This window comes from Narcine bancroftii, chromosome 7 (assembly GCF_036971445.1).
Source record: "Narcine bancroftii isolate sNarBan1 chromosome 7, sNarBan1.hap1, whole genome shotgun sequence".
In the NCBI taxonomy this organism is placed as follows: Eukaryota; Metazoa; Chordata; class Chondrichthyes; order Torpediniformes; family Narcinidae; genus Narcine; species Narcine bancroftii.
This window is the reverse complement of record NC_091475.1, coordinates 173,684,266-173,701,979: the sequence shown is the minus strand read 5'-3', so window position 1 is coordinate 173,701,979 and position 17,714 is coordinate 173,684,266. Positions and strand designations below refer to the sequence as shown.

Sequence of the window (17,714 nt, the reverse complement as noted above, 5' to 3'; positions counted from 1 at the left end):
GTCAGGTTTATTCCAATAGACCGATTGTTTTTAGCTGCTCTTGCTGTTTCCAACTAACTTCTTCCTTCTCAGTCCAGACCCTTTCCAGTTGCTGATCTTGGCCTCTGCCATGGTGACAATTTCCAGTTCTCCGATCACAACTGGCTCATTTTCACCATGGAGTCCCTTTACTCCTTCACTCTACATCAGGAAGGCCTGAGAGCACTAAAATGGAAACTAGTTGCCCTCCACCAAAACATTCATCTGATTTTAAGAACATGTCTTTATGCTCAACTTCTCCTTTGATTCCTTATCCAGGTGAAGGTTGTAATTTGAGAACTCACGTCGATGCAAGCTATGCTTATCATTTTGTTGCCTATGGGAACAGTCCTTGTTGCAGCTTTATTTGTGGCCACTCCCCTAAATCTTTCTCCAATAGATAAGACTGTACACTCATACATAAAAGATTCTCAACCTAAAATGAGATGGTGCCTGACCTGTTGAGTTTCTCTAGCTTCTCAATGTTTGATTATAGATGAGTAGTTTCTCAATATTATGTTTTGGCTAAATTTTGAGAATCCTCTCTAATTCATTATTTCAAGTATTTGGCAATTTCAATTTTTTTGCTACAGCTGATGTCACATAAGAAATATTTGAAATGACCCACAAACCCTGTTTTCATTTAAAATATTTTTCTTGACCAGTCTCTTTCCTCCAACATTTTTGTCTTAATTTGATATCGACTGCAAATTTTTATACTATACTAACTTTTTTAGTTACATTATTTTGTCACCTTCTTATGCTCCTTATAATTCTCGCAGGATACAGAATACAAACTTTGGGTTTTTGGGGGTTTCTTCTGCTTTTTATTCCATTTGAACTGTGTTTTACCTTTTTCAAAGTGCAAGTATTTTTCTTGTAAGACAATGTCACGTACAATCAGGTTATAAACTGGTTGTGTTTCATGTAAAACACTTTTTGTGGCATTTATTTTCTGTTCTTTTAAATACCTGTAGTGAAGTTGATAATGTTTATGATAATGATAATTTCTCCTTTTTATATGCAAGTTGTATTTATAATTTACCATTTATGATCTTAGCCATTCTCCATTGTGGAACATTTGCTGGGAGGTTGCAAATTTTTTGAGTATTGTTGAAATAAAAATGAAGTAATTATATTTTCAATTTTAATTTCAAATTGGAGTCTTTATTATTGTACTTATTTTTTGATCTAATCCCCATAATTTCAGCAAATTGAACAGCCAATAAATGTAGGTATAGAAAAAGCCAAGATATTTTGTCCACAGCTGTCATCATCCAAGTACCCAATTTTACACCTCCTTTCATATCTGAATGTACCAGCTTTATGATGCAACCATTTGATACTGGGTGTGTCGGTGAAAGGAGAACACAGCATAAAGCTTTAATCCTTTTGCCCTTTCCAGGAGACAACAGATAGTCTGAAGTAAATCTGTGCAACAAGAAAATAAAATGTTTTATTCGCAAAAGTCAATCATAAGACTTAATGGACAAGATTTAAACAACACGAAATGGAGTTATAACTTTACAACAGTTAAATACTGCCCATTGTTGAATTTCATATCCATTTTTGGATGTTAAGTGTATGCTAAAAATATACGTCACTATTTGATGCAACAGCATCTTTAAAATGAAAATTAGAGCTTATTTTTTGATTTTTGATCACTGAAATGCTTTTTTTTAATTTATAGATTTATGGAAGATTTGCAAATAGAGGTTCAAGAGATTGAATTTAGAGAATTCTCTCGAGGCATGAAAACCATGAGAAGAGAGGAATTTGCATTGTGGCTGCTCCATTTCACTGAAGAACAAAATCGGAGTATTTATTGGAAAAATGTGAAGATGAGGATTCCTCCAGGAGAGGTTAGTTTGAAGTTAATTTCAAGATAATATTGCAGTTTAAAATGGAAAACTTTAAATAAAACCATTTCTCTAGTTGAATAGTTTAGCAGTACCAAGCCATGATTGTATTTAAAAAATTAGCCCGAAAAAAAAGGTAATTTTATCCTGGAAAGCTGTTATAAACTGCGAATTAAAGGAATACACGGTCTCCTACTGCAAGGAAGACTATGATAGGTAATAGATATTTGCATTTGAACCACAAATGTTTTCTGATTATGCCATGTAAGCATTTTTAAAATATTTTTCTTTTTCATGGGTTGTCTCACAAAATGGAATTTTGGGCTTTGATTAGGATATCATAGATGGTAGCATATTTTATTCTAATAATTTGTTATGATGGTATTTGTATTGCATGGTACTGAAGTTTAAAACATTATTTTTTACCTAATAATTGCTTGCAGGTGTATCAGGGAAGTTGAGATGACGCTTGAATTAGTATCAGTATTTGAAATGTTCATTGATAAGGAAAAATTCAATTTTATTCTTGGTGATTCTTCTTAGATTGATCTTTACAGTGGGAACCAAATGCATTATCAAAAGAGTCATTATTCATATGTAAACCATACAATATTTCAGTAATCCTTCTATCTCATAATAGTAAAAACAAAATTGAATTATGATTTGCTCCTTGCATGAAGGATGGCCATTGGCATAGAACTGGTGAAGCAGAGAAAGTTCTCTGACTTCATACGTCTGCTGGAGTCGGTGATAAAAATTCTCTTCAACAGGTACATCAGAAAGCAGGCATAAGATTTCTGATACTGTAATTACGGACCACAATCTCTTCATTTCTCTCATTCCTTTTTGTTTTCATTTTCCTCTCCTTTCTCTCTTTTGCTTCTATCTATCTTGCACAACTTGCCCTGTCTTATAATAGTAATTGGTTCTCTGTTACATTCTAGAGCATTTCCTTTGAAGAATTCAGGGCATTTTACAATTTCATGAATCATCTGGAGGATTTTGCTTTCACCATGAATATGTTCACTGCAGCCAGTCGTCCTGTCGGAATAGGTAAGTATGAACAACATTTCACCTTTACCATTAAAATGAGAAAGGTATTTTGAATAATGAAGTGTTACCGTCCAATAGTAAAAAAAGAATGTGGGACATTTACTCAAGTCATGAGATCCAAATACTTCCATGATGATTTGGGCTTGTCAGCCACAAACGAGCCTGCAGCTGACGTGGACATTTACCCCCTCCATAAATCTTCGTCCGCGAAGCCAAGCCAAAGAAAGGTCCTTTCCAAATCATTCCACTTTTTTCCTTCTATTCTCCTTAAAATACTTAGTATGAATCGTACTCCCAGTGAATTGATTTCACCTCAAATATTTCCACCAAATATATAGAAAACTATCAGTGACATCGTCCACGAATTTGCTAATGATTCTATCGATCGACTGGGCTGTGATTGGCTAATAATGGATACATTGCCCCCTTTGTGAAAGGTCACACTGAGAAGGGAGATACCAATATGGCAACTCTACTGAAAGCATTTTACTACAAGTGCAAATATTCAGTGCTACATTCTGGATGTTGTTTGCATAAGAAATGGGGTTTAGGAGTAGGCTGCCTGGTCCGTTGAGCCTGCTCCACCATTCATTATTGATGATCTGGGCATGGACTCAGCTCCACCTATTTGGCTTTTTCCCCAAAATCCTTAATTTCCCTACAGTGCAAAAATATAGCTCACTTTTAATCAAGGATCATTTATTCTTTCCTTCAGCAGAGCATTTCACAGATTCACTCCTCTCTGGGAAAAACTATCACTCTTCCAAATCTTGAGGCTATATGCCTTTGTTCTGCTTTCGCTTACCTGTAGAAACAACTTTCCTGCCTTTATCTTGTTTATCCCCTTTCATAATTTTGGATCCCTTTCCATTCTTCTGAACGCCTATGAATATAATCCCAAGGGACGCAATCTCTCCTCAAAGGTAAATCCCTTCATCTCTGTCACCTCATCTGGAACTTCCACCTGGTGAACCTTCTCTTCCAAAGCCACTATATCTTTTTTTCAAGTAAGGAGACCAGAACTGCATGCAGTTCTCCAGGTATGGCCTCATCACTCCCCTGTATATTTGCAGAAGAATCTCCCTACTCTTAAATTTAATCCCTGTAGTAATGAAGGCCAACTTTTGCCTTCTTCATTACCCGATGCACCTGCAAACCAAACTTTTGCAATTTATGCACTTGCTGCAATCTTTCACCATTTAAATAATAATCTGATCTACTACTTATCCTTCCAAAGTGGATGACCTTACATTTACCAACAATGTACTCCATCCACCAGATCCTTACCTATCACTTATCTAATCTATCTCAATCTCTGCTTAATCTGCTTTTCCATTCACTTTAGTGTTCTTAGCAAACTTTGATTCAATACACTCAGTCCCCTCTTTCAAATCATTTACATAGTTAACAGTTACAGGCCCAGCACCGACCACTGCAGCACTCCGTTCAGCACTGAATGGCAACCAGAGAAACAGACATTTGTCCTAAATCTAACTTTTTAATCAATCATCTATCCATGCTAATACATTACTCCCAACTTCAAGCATCATGACCTTCTGGATGAGTCTTTTATGTGGCATCTTATAGAACAATACAGTACAGAAAACAGGCCTCACCCGATCGCCCACTCGATGATGGAAATTGAGGTAAATGGGAAAAGAACAAACTGCCTGTTTGACAGTGGGAGCACAGAGAGCTTCATCCATTCGGATACTGCTCACAAACTCTCTCTGTCAGATCTACGAACACCACTATCTCAATGGCCGCAAAGGACCAATCTGCTGAGATCTGCAGGAATTGTATAGTGTCGTTAATGGAGGGGGAGGTGAACATTATGATAATTTCCATTTATTCGTGATGCCACAACTCTGCGCGCTGATTCTCCTGGGCCTCAACTTCCAAAGCCAGTTCAGGAGTGTGATGATGGCGTTCAGAGGACCACAACCGCTCATAACGGTATTCAACCCCCAACTCACGGGCCCCCCACAGGCAGCCAGCCCCCGCCTGCGGCCTCTCCACCCTCCGCATACCCCTCCACCATTATTTGAGAACCTGACCCCGGACTGTAAGCTCATTGTGACAAAGAGCAGGCGCTATAGTCCGAGGTGCAGTGACTTCTGGTGGAGGGGATCATAGCCCACATTTCCAGCCCATGGAGAGCCCTAGTCGTGGTTGTCAGGGGCAGGAGTAAACCCCAGATGGTGATCGATTACAGGCAGAAGATTAACCAATTCACACAGCTGGATGCTTACCCCCCTCCCATGGATCGCTGACATGATCAATAAAATCGCCCAGTGCAGGGTGTTCTCCATTATTGACCTGAAGTCGGCGTACCACCAACTCCCACTTCGCCCAGGAGACTGCCAATATACCGCATTTGAAGCAGGTGGCAGGCTCTTCCACTTCCTCCGGGTGCCCTTCTCCGTATTCCAGAGGGAGATGAATCATATGGTAGACAGGCACAAACTGACGGCCATGTTCCCCTACCTAGACAATGTCTCCATCTGCAGCCACAACCAGCAGGACCACAACGTGAACCTTGCCAAATTCCTCCACACCTCAAATTCCCTCAATTTTACTTACAATAAGGAGAAGTGTGTGTTTAGCACTACCCACCTGGCCCTCCTTGGCACATGGTGTCATTTGCCCCTGTCCCCAACCTCATGTGTCTCTTCATGGAGCTCCTGATCCCACACAACCTCAAGGTGCTAAAAAGGTGCCTGGAGTTCTTTTCCTTCTACGCCCAATGGGTGCCCAACTATGCTGATAAAGCCCTACCCCCGGTAAGATCCACAAACTTCCCCTTATCAGCAGAAGCCGGAGCTGCATTCACTCAAATCAAAGGACGTTAAAGCCATGATGCCGTGGATGAATCCATCCCATTCCAGGTGGAAAGCAATGCCTCCGACTTCGCGCTGGCCACCACTCTCAACCAGGCAGGCAAGCCAGTGGCATTTTTTCCCCCGCACCCTCCATGGCCCCGAGACACAGCACTCCTCTGTCGAGAAGGAGGCACAGGTGATCAATGAGGCAGTATACCACTGGCATCATTACATGGCCGGGCAAAGATGTACCCTGCTTACGGACCAATGACCCGTGGCCTTTATGTTCAACACCAAACTGCGGGGTAAAATCAAGAACAATAAAATCCTGAGGTGGGGAATCGAGCTCTCAACCTATAACTATGATATCCTATATTGGACAGACAAGCTCAACAACCCCCCCCCCCCCCCAACCCGATGCCCTCTCCCGGGGGACATGCGCCAGCATGCATCTCAGTCACTTCCAGTTCCTCCACGACGACCTCTGCCATCTCGGAGTCACAAGACTGTTCCAATTCATAAAAGCTCGGAACCTCCTGTACTCCATCGAGGATGTCATGACTTTGACCAGACACTGTCGGGTCTGTGTAGAATGTAAACTGCAAATCTTCCTGCCCGACAAGTCGCACCTCATTAAAGCCACATGCTTCTTTCAACGACTCAGTATCAATTTCAAGGGGCTCCTGCCCTTGTCCAACAGGAATGTCTATTTCCTCAATGTCATCATGAGTTCTCCAGATTCCCCTTTACCATCCCCTGTCCTGACATGACCTCAGCCACCATCATCAGGGTACCCTGCAGCATATTCACCCTCTTTAGGTACCCGAATTGGGTCCTATTTTCCTCTTTCATGAGTGATAAGCTGTGGCAGTACCTGGTGGCTAGAAGCACAGCCACGCAGTGTCCCGTTGGCAGGAAGTCCTGCCGGAAGCACTCCATGCCATCCGATCCAACCTATGCATCGCTCCAACATGACCCCACATGAACGCATGTATTCCTTCCCCAGGTCAGCAACCGGAACCACACTGCTTCCCTGGCTCTCATCTCCGGGGCCCGTCCTACTGAGGAAACATGCGAGGGGCCATAAGACCAACCCGTTGGTCAAAGAGGTGTAGCTACTGCACACCAACTCTCTATATGCCTACGTGCTGTACCCTGACAGCCATGGGAACACAGTCCCTGTCCAGGACATGGCATGAGTCGGAGACCCCTACCAACTCCCCACCCCAGCTAACTCAGATCCCATCTACACCTACATCAACCCCCCTCAGGGACGATGCAGGTTAGTGAAACCTCCCAGGCACCCATACCATACGCCCCAAACCCCCTTCCAGCTGCTCCGACCACTGTGATTGCCCCCACATACAACCAAACCCCGCCTCCTACAGAGACAACCCTACCTCCCCAGCCTCAAGACACACGACCGGCAACAGAGCTGACCAGTACACCACCAGTGGAGCTGCGCAGGTCACCGGCTGAGACTCTAGGATTTTAACCTGGAGGGGTTTTGTTTTAAAGAGGGGGTGAATGTGGTGATATATATATATTGCTGTGTATGAGGGGCTGGCCCGCCCACTGATGAACTCGCTCCCTAGTAACTCCTCCTCTTGTGACCTGGCTGTAAAGGAGGATCTCCCTTCCCCTATCCATTCATTTGAGCACATGGAGTTAGGTCAGTTACAATCTAAAGTGTATTAAAGCCTATCGTTTCTCACTCACTGTCTTTAGAGTCATTAATAGAGCGTATCTATACCAAACTTCCACGAACTCCCGAGGAAACAGAGGCACTGAAATGCTTTCTTCACGATGCTATACCCTTGCTCCTATTTCTTACGTTCTTGAAGGAAATGTGATTTTATAAAGTTTACAGTCTTTATGACAATAGAGAAAATGAAGCATTTAAACATCTTCTTGTTTTTAGCCACTAAGTGCTCCATAAGAATAATACAATGTTTGTTTTAGATATACTGATTGTTTTATTAATTAACTATTCATATCATCTCATTGCATTTTATTATTACTATTATAAGCTCTTTATTAAAATCAACAATGAATAGTAAAGACTGAAAGTGTAACATTTTTCAGGCATGTGATGAACCCTCTGTATCGTCCAACAATTCTTCTTTGGCTTGGCTTCGCGGACGAAGATTTATGGAGGGGGTAAAAAGTCCACGTCAGCTGCAGGCTCGTTTGTGGCTGACAAGTCCGATGCGGGACAGGCAGACACGGTTGCAGCGGTTGCAGGGGAAAATTGGTTGGTTGGGGTTGGGTGTTGGGTTTTTCCTCCTTTGCCTTTTGTCAGTGAGGTGGGCTCTGCGGTCTTCTTCAAAGGAGGTTGCTGCCCGCCAAACTGTGAGGCGCCAAGATGCACGGTTTGAGGCGTTATCAGCCCACTGGCGGTGGTCAATGTGGCAGGCACCAAGAGATTTCTTTAGGCAGTCCTTGTACCTTTTCTTTGGTGCACCTCTGTCACGGTGGCCAGTGGAGAGCTCGCCATATAACACGATCTTGGGAAGGCGATGGTCCTCCATTCTGGAGACGTGACCCATCCAGCGCAGCTGGATCTTCAGCAGCGTGGACTCGATGCTGTCGACCTCTGCCATCTCGAGTACTTCGACGTTAGGGATGAAAGCGCTCCAATGGATGTTGAGGATGGAGCAGAGACAACGCTGGTGGAAGCGTTCTAGGAGCCGTAGGTGGTGCCGGTAGAGGACCCATGATTCGGAGCCGAACAGGAGTGTGGGTATGACAACGGCTCTGTATACGCTTATCTTTGTGAGGTTTTTCAGTTGGTTGTTTTTCCAGACTCTTTTGTGTAGTCTTCCAAAGGCGCTATTTGCCTTGGCGAGTCTGTTGTCTATCTCATTGTCGATCCTTGCATCTGATGAAATGGTGCAGCCGAGATAGGTAAACTGGTTGACCGTTTTGAGTTTTGTGTGCCCGATGGAGATGTGGGGGGGCTGGTAGTCATGGTGGGGAGCTGGCTGATGGAGGACCTCAGTTTTCTTCAGGCTGACTTCCAGGCCAAACATTTTGGCAGTTTCCGCAAAGCAGGACGTCAAGCGCTGAAGAGCTGGCTCTGAATGGGCAACTAAAGCGGCATCGTCTGCAAAGAGTAGTTCACGGACAAGTTTCTCTTGTGTCTTGGTGTGAGCTTGCAGGCGCCTCAGATTGAAGAGACTGCCATCCGTGCGGTACCGGATGTAAACAGCGTCTTCATTGTTGGGGTCTTTCATGGCTTGGTTCAGCATCATGCTGAAGAAGATTGAAAAGAGGGTTGGTGCGAGAACACCAATTAAAGCAGTACTATCAGTTGTACAGGCAACTATGTTCTCGAATGGAATTCGTTTCTTGTTTATGTAATTCTTAACTTCTTTGAAAATTAAACCCTTGCTATTGGTTTTAATCCTTCTGGCAAACATCTCTTCCATAAGCTCGTTTCCATTCTAGAATCTGGCATTAGCCATGAGAAGAGTGTTGTTCTCTTGCAGAGTAGATTTGTCCAATTGTAAAGAGAATTTCTTGGATTGCAATGAAATGACTAATTTTCAATGTCTCGTCAATTCCAGAAACAGTGGAATTACTCAAAGGAATTGCCTGAATATTTTCTTTGACATTTAAGTTCATAACATCAAATATTGTTATGGACACTGAAGGCAAATAAATGCCTCAGTGACATTATGAGCATTTCCACTTTTAGCAATTGATTCACTTATCCTGTATGATGCAAGACTATTTTCTAATTTATAAAGTAAATCACAAAAATCAGTAGACACTGTGGTTGAAGTAGAAACACAAAATGGTGGAGAAGTCCAACAGGTCAAAGAGTGATGAGGTATGTTATATTTTATATTATATATTAATATGTCTTTAAAAGAGATAGATTGTTGGCATGTTTAGTGTTGGTCACTACAAAGACAATAACAGTTCACAAAAGACATCTTATTTAAAATGCAAGAGCTATGCATTGAGATATTATGTCCACAGTTGACTTACAGAAACTTTGAGAAGAATGTCTATGGAAATTTCACAAGTAGGTGTTAATTGGACTGATGCTGTGGAGTAAATGGATTATTGTTTTGAAAGAAGCAGGTAGCCATGCAGAAACTATTTCGGTGCCAGCAATCTGGCTGCTTGCAGTTTGCTGTTCTAAGAAGAGTCATGTGGTTTTGCAAACAAAAGCCACTTTCAGGTCACAATACCCAACTGTACCTGAAAGTGGAGAACCCAACCAGGAGGTTTACCTACCTAACCCTTCTGTAGGTATAATATCCTGCTCCAAGAATCCCCCATTGCACCTGAAAGCAGCTCACGCAATGCTGCTAGCAGCTTTCAGGTGCCTAGCAGTGGGCAGGCTGTTGACAGTCAGCTGGAGACCCGCCAACAGCCCCGCTGCCAAAACCTACCCTCCCCACTGCCTGACAGTCCCCCGCCATGGGGCTACGAGGCTGGGGTGGCCGGCAGGAGACTATGGGGCTTACACTAAATTTAAAAGGTGAGAGCTTTTGATAAGTCAGGATTCTTGGGACAGCCATCCCAATCCTGTACTCACCCGCTGACCGCCCAAGCCCTGTACTCCCCCACCTGCCGCCCCAGCCCCGTAATCCCCTGCCAGCCACCCCAGACCTGTACTTCCCCGTTGCTGTCCCAGCCCCATACTCCCATGCCGGCCGCCCCAGCCCCCCGGCTGTCCCAGCCCCGTACTCCCTTGCCAGCCGCCCCAGCCCCTTACTTCACTCCCGGCCACCCCAGCTACATACTTGCCCCCCCACAGCCACCCCAATCCCATATTTCCCCCCCTCCCCGGCCACCCCAGCTCTGCAGTCGTCCCCCCCATACTTCCCCCACCAGCCGCCCCAGCCCCGTGCTCCCCCGCCGGCCGCCCCAGCCCCATACATCCCTCGCCGTCTGCCCCAGCCCCGTACTTGCCCCCCCCACGGCTACCCCAACCCCGTATCCCCCCCCGGCTGTCCCAGCCCTGCAGTCCCGCGCTGGGGGGGCTTCAGACAGCGAGGAGGGGCTGTCAGGCAGCGGGGAGCCAAGCTGTCAGGCAGCAGGGAGGAAAGCTGTCAAGACTGCTGCCCCTGCCCGGACTCAGGAGCCAGCTTTTGTTCTGTGACCCCTCTCCCCACTTCAGACCTTTCAGATGGCAGAACACCTCCTTCAGTGCTGCCACCTGAATGTCTCTTCACAGACACTTGCAGCCTGCTCCGGAGCCGCATTCTCCAGGCGATTCCACCTGAAAGTGGCTAAAGATAGAGAAAAAAAAGACTAATCAGTTATTCTCTAAAAGAGAGAGAGAGAGAGAACCGACTTCTGCGGTAGCTTTTGGAAGCTTGTGGAAAACCCCATTTTGAAGACGGGTTGTGAGTTCTGATTTCAGCCTATTGAAACCCCTTGAAGTCCTTACAGGAAGAAATGGCTGGCTAGAGTGTTTCTCCTAAAATAAGGGAAGGAGGTTAACATTTGGAAAACCCATGATGGGGCAAGTTTCTTCGGCAAGACTGATAGTGGAAAATCAGTTTGTGTGTGTCCAACAAGCAACAAATCTCTCTCTGAAATCAACTAGAACCTTCCTGAGTGGTAACCATTTACCTTTTCGCTAGAGCCTGGTGAAAATTCATAAATGTTAAATTCTATGCAAAGTATAAGAATTGCCTGATACCAGTGAACTTGGAGGAATGAGAAGTGAGATTGGACTGTGAATCAAAGAACTTTCCTGAACTTACACACGTTACATACACATGGGCTTAGAATTAGAAGGGGGCTAAGTTAGATTAAGTTAATAGTAATAAGTTAAAGTTTGATCCCGTTTATATGTTTAAAGAAAATTAAAAGCAACTTTTGTTTAAGTAACCATTTGTCTTGGTGAATTTCTATTTCTGCTGGGTTTGGGGGTCCTTTGGGCCTGTGTCAGTCCTTTATGTAGCAAAGGAAAAGATTCATAACTGACGTTTCGGGCTTGAGCCCTTCATCAAAGTATGGCCCTTTTTTTTCTTCCAGCTGTAATTCTTTTCCATATTCGTTCTTCTCTTCTACTTCTGTCTTTTTTGAGTGGCATTTTTTCACATTCCAGTATAGTTCCCTCTTCTTTCATTATTTTTTAGAGCAGGGGTGGCCAACCTTTTAATTTTTAATTTAGACATACAGCATGGTAACAGGCCATTTTGCCCCATGAATACGTACCGGAGGTGTAGGTTAATTGGGCAGCATGCATATGTGGTCCAAAATGGCCTGTTACCATGCTGTATGTCTAAATTAGAAATGAAAAGTTAAAAGGTTGGCCACCCCTGTTTTAGAGTAAATACTTTAATTTTCGAGTCTTTTTAAAACTTTTCCTTGGAGGAGCCAGATCTCCCGTCCTGGCTCTACGTCATCACATGATCCTCCCCCTCCATTTATCAAAGTATGAGAAAATGCTGGCAGGCATCCAAAAGAAAAGAATGTTGTTTCAATTTGCTTGGCCCTCATGCTTTTGTTTGTAAATGTATTAAAAATAATCAAACACGTGGGCAGAGAGGGGTTTTGCGGAGATGTAATGAAATCAGATGATGTGTTGCACCAAATACTGCCAATGCTTCCTTCTTGACTCAAAACTCATGGATAAAATTACCAGTATTTCTGAAGATAACAAACTATTACAAAAGCACTCCTTACAAGAGTTAGCTCAAAAATTGCTTAAATTTTGAGAAAAATAATGAACGATAAATTCAATAAAAGCTAGCAGAAGGAGTCATTAATTCACTACCTGTCACAAAAACATGAAGCAAAATGAAGGGGCTTGCAGAGATGAGAAATATAGTCACATTTTTCAGCCTGCACACTTATTTCCTGGAATTTGAAGGCGATAGAGCAAAACTATGTAGAAGGCAATTCATAGCCAAAGCTGGTTCCATGCCAATCAAGTCGAAGCAAGGAAAATTGTTGATTTTCTTCATTTAACTAGGCCATTTTAGGCCGTCTCCAAATGCCTTCATTTCGAAAAAAAATCTTGCGTTGCTTGGCAACTACATAGCAAAGCCTAGCAGCAAAGTCCTTTCTTTCCCCAAAAGCTGTTTAATCTGTTCAGTTTCCATACCCCATATACATCTTGGGCCCCCATTGAGAATGGCTTTTCTAAGTAATCTCCTCTGTTCATATTGTACAATTGTCCACCATCATTCATCACTTGATGTGACAGACCAACAGATCTTCCATGAGTTGTGGGATCACTTTGCTCAATCCATTGCTAGTACACATATGTTTTGCAGCTTTATTAGGTTAGCATATCATTTTTAGAAAGGGTTCTCTCTTATTCATAAGGACCACAAGATCACCTGCTTGAAGATTCAGGCAGAGTCCTTAAGGCTTTAAGATACAATCATTTCCAAAATATGTAGTCATTCTGCATAGTTGTGGTGCGCTGAGGTAGCTGCAAACAAACATAAAACTCAAAAGATTGTACAACAGGCTTTATTCAGGTAAAAGTCTGAACACCAGTTCATGCTTCGGTGACTCCCGTGTGACTAGCTCAGGATGGGCCGGCTCAGGTCTATATTCGGGTGGAGTCAGCCCCCTAAAGGGGTCTATTCAGGTCGTATCACCACAATAGTACATATATAAGATTAGAGAAGATATAGACAGACACAGGCCATTCAGCCCAACATGTTCATTGGCAGTGATCATGCTCTACTTAACTTTTCTCTTGCCTTTCTAGATTTAAATCTATCAACCTAATTCTTTGTGTTCTTCTCCCTCATATATTTTATGCACCCTCCTTTTAAGTGTATCCAAAACATTTGCTTCAACTACTTCTTATGGTTGCAAGTTCCACATTCCCACCACTCATGAGGTAAATAAGTTGTTTTCTGAATAACCTATTGGATTTCTTGGCAACTATTCTGTAATAATGAACTCTAGTTCTGATCTTCCCAACACATAATTTTCTGAAATTTAGGACCAGCTTTCTGCATATTTAACAGCATGATGCTTTAATGACCTAACTAACAACAAGATCTCACTGTGGAAACATAGATAGCCTCAGCATCTCATCTACATCATATCCAAATGTCTTTTGCAGGTTCATAAAATCAGCAACTTGGGTCTATGCAACAGGCTTTGGCAAAAGTTCTCTGATCCATTTCTTTGCATATGCTCATCATCCAGCTTTTTTTTTTAAATGGATGTCGATGATGTTTTAGTGCCACCATTTATTCTTCATCCTAATTACCCCTAAACAGGGAGGCAGAGTCAAATAATTTCCTTGATGTGGAGTTACATATGTCAGGTGATCTATTTTCTATATGAAAGATATTAGTGAAACAAAGGTGCTTACACAAATTCTGGAACTTTCATGGTTAACTTTACTGAAACTAATTGATGAAAATGTTTTCCCAAATAATACACATCCAACCACTATAAATGGAGATTTCTGATTCTGAGGTAAAAGAAAGTTAATTGGAACAATGTAAAAGCTAAATGCAAAGTATCCAAATGAAAGGAAATACCACCTTGTTCTTATGTTCGTCTATCTAGAAAATTAGATGTCATCTGTGCCTAAGGATTCAAAAGCAATTATTTGGGTTGCACACCTATTACAGCGCAAGTGACCCAGGTTCAAATCATGCGCTGTCTGTAAGGAGTTTGTACGTACTCCCCATGACAGCGTGGTTTCCTCTAGGCCCTCTGGTTTCTTCCCACCCTACAAAATGTACTGGGGTTGAAAGTTAATTGAAGTATTTGGGTGGCACGGGTTTGAGGGCTGGAAGAGCTTGTTACCATGCTCTATATCTAAATTGAAACCTTGTGACGAATTGAGAAATTATAATTTTCAATGCTTGGCAATCTAGATAGCATTATTCCACTCTTTTCCATGCTGTATGTCTAAATTAAAATTTAAAAAGCTCTGTTTTGTGGATGTTAATGTTTTGTTGATTATGTTGCATTACTTGAACAGTAGAATAGCTTAGAATTGAAAGTTGGGTGGATTCCAACTTGTGTGGACAGTAAGCAAAGATCAAATGTCACAGTAAATACTTCATTTTTAATTATTTAGGCATTAAAATTAAATTATGCTCTTATATATCCATTTCATTCTATTTTAATAGACTAAAATAAATTCTACATAATTTACCATTGCTTTTATACCATTGTTGCAAAGGAAAAGTATCTTCCGTGTGTTGAATGGCTTTTATATTTTACTAATTTGTATCTGTTTTCCCTCTTAATTTTAGGACAGTTCAAGAGAGCTGTGAAAGTTGCAACAGGACAAGAATTGTCAGATAATGTTCTTGATACGGTGTTTAAGATTTTTGATATAGATGGAGATGGATGTTTGAGCAAACAAGAGTTCCTTTCAGTGATTATGGCCAGGCTCCATCGTGGCTTCAAGGTAATATTAAAGTTCTAAACAATAGATAGATATACAAATCTTTAGCTATTTACATTTTACAGATCTACCACCCACAGACTTTTTACTTGGAAAAAATGTTTTTTTGATTTTTCTTCTCCGTTTCTCATCATTTTAGAACATAAGAAGTAGAAGTAGGTTATTTGGCTACTCGTTTTTGTTCTGCAATTCAATAAGATGAATTATCATTTGCTTTGGCTCTGTTTTCCACAACTAACCCTCATAGCCCTGGATTCCTATGATATCTAAAACCCTTCCAATCACTTTCATGAATATATTCAATCACGGAGCCTCAGCAGTTCTCTTGTGTGGAAAATGCCAAAATCAGAGGGCATATTCTCTGAATAAGAGGGTTACCTCTTGAAGATGAGAAAGAATTTCTTGAAGCTCCTTCCCTAAAAAAGATGCGGAGGGTCAATCTGAATATATTCAAAGCTGAGATGTATTTAATAAAAAATGGAGATATATTGGGAAAGTGGAATGGGAGCAGATTAGATCAACCATTTAATTGGATGGCATATTTCTTATGGGAACTTCTGGTTTGTTCTTTCTGAGCCCAACGTGTTTTTCTGAGGTTTGGTGCCCACAAATGAATTCAGGGATTAGACCAATGTTATGAAATATAGTTTCTCTTAACAATTTCATTCAGCACTTTATTACTGCATTAATCTACCCGAAAAGACAGCACATTCCCACTTCTTTCATCCAAATACAGGATTTAGAAGATAGTAGGTTTCAGTAATTTATATGTACAAAAATAAGATGTATGGTTTTTTTTTATTTTTCACACTGTGAACCATATCAATCAAAATACATACAAACATTTCCCTCTTAAATATACAGTGGCATTTTCTCCCCTTTTTTCCCCCTTACTTTCCCTCCCCCCTTCTCACCCCCCTCCAAACCCATTAAACAATGTCATCACACAATGAAAATAAACAAGAAAATTGTGTCATCTACTTTTACACACTGGATCAAGTCATTTTGTCTTATCATTTTAGGGGGTGGAGGTCCGAGGGAAGCCCTCTCTGTTATGTTGCATGTACGGTTCCCACATTTGTTCAAATATGTGACTTTTTTTTAAATTATATGTTATTTTTTTCCAATGGAATACATTTATTCATTTCCATGTACCATTGCTGTACTCTCAGACTCTTCTGATGTCCAAGTTGACATTATACATTTTTTTTGCCACAGCTAAGGCTAAGATGTATGTTTAATAGAAGGAATATTTGATTAGTTTTTACATCATTAAATTTATAAAAATGAGAACTAATCTCAACTGACGAAAACATTTTAATTTTTATTGACCACCTGATTAGATGCCAAAAGGATGAATAATCTAGAAATAATGAACATCATTTCAGAATCAGGATTCACACAGGACTGAGATGCAGAGTAAAGTATTTATATACATTCTTTATTAATGGCTGTTGTGGCTCATTAATTCAAAGACAAGATTCAGAGCATTTTGGACACGAGGCAAATAGGGGTTCAACTTTGACCTAAAATGTTAACGGATTTCTCCTTGTGCATTGGCTCCTTGACTGGCTGAGTACTCCCACCATTTGTTTCCAATTCCAGAAGATATTAGAATAACTGCTGAGGCATAAGGAGTCTGGTCAGAAAGGTGGATCCAGCAAAAAAAAATATTGAATGGGTGACTAGGAACAAAGAGCTCTATGGATGTTCCTGCAATGTTTTAATATTGCGATAGAGAACAATTGTATATGTTTACAATAGCTGCAACACATGACTTTCATTTCTACAGGCACCAATTCAACATGGTTTAAAGGGCTATTTGAAATGTGTGAAGAAAGAAACTATTGCTGGAGTTCATGAAGCCTGGAAGCAGTCTGGGAAAAGTCCCTGTTAATACTACAGAACACAAGAGCTTTCTACAGAAAATAATCTACCTTGCATACCTTTTCTCAACAAACTGTCCTATCAGTAAATTTTAAAAGATCTGCCATAACGAGTCCAGAATTAATTGAAAGATATAAATGTCTTGTTTCAGGAAAATAATGCTGTACTGTCTTCATGATATATTCTGGAAAGTTCTTTCTTATTTGTTTACATACACAGAACTTAAAATACAATAGTATGCCACTGCGATGAAATGTTTTCTTTTAGCCTCTCTATTCCTTCCATGACACAAGCCTTTATGCATTACTTTTTCATGAAGGCAATACAGTTAATTAAAATTAAACATCTAAATAGTTGCATTGATTACTTTTCATTCATTTTATTGAGGGATAGTAATGTATGTTTATTTAGAAATGCTCCAAGAATATTTATTCAAATTATTTTACACAAACTTGCTCCAAATCTGAATTTTTTTAAAAATATCAGTTTCATGGAAATTTAACAAGGAATTTGTGTGGATGGTTCATTTACTGTGGTGATCTCAATTATTATTCAATACTTTTTGGAAGTAGATAAAATGTTCTACATTGTATTCCTTGAATGGTCACATAAGAAATAATGATTTAATTGAAATGTAGAAATGCAGCTAGAAACTTTAATCTGCACTGTTTCTTTTGTACTAATAAAGTTTGGCTTTCAAAATCTAAA

At 41.1% G+C, this 17,714-nt stretch overlaps 1 protein-coding gene across 1 annotated transcript in view; it reads left to right on the top strand.

The window, feature by feature from the left end:
* The window catches only part of micu2 (mitochondrial calcium uptake 2), a 419,472-nt gene extending 401,758 nt beyond the window's left edge, over positions 1-17,714 (top strand). Inside the window, exons 10-13 of the mRNA XM_069891395.1 lie at positions 1,709-1,880; positions 2,822-2,930; positions 14,965-15,122; positions 16,912-17,714. Of these exons, the coding sequence (XP_069747496.1) occupies positions 1,709-1,880; positions 2,822-2,930; positions 14,965-15,122; positions 16,912-17,016 (544 nt within the window). The 3' untranslated portion in view covers positions 17,017-17,714. The remainder of the gene's footprint in view (positions 1-1,708; positions 1,881-2,821; positions 2,931-14,964; positions 15,123-16,911) is intronic.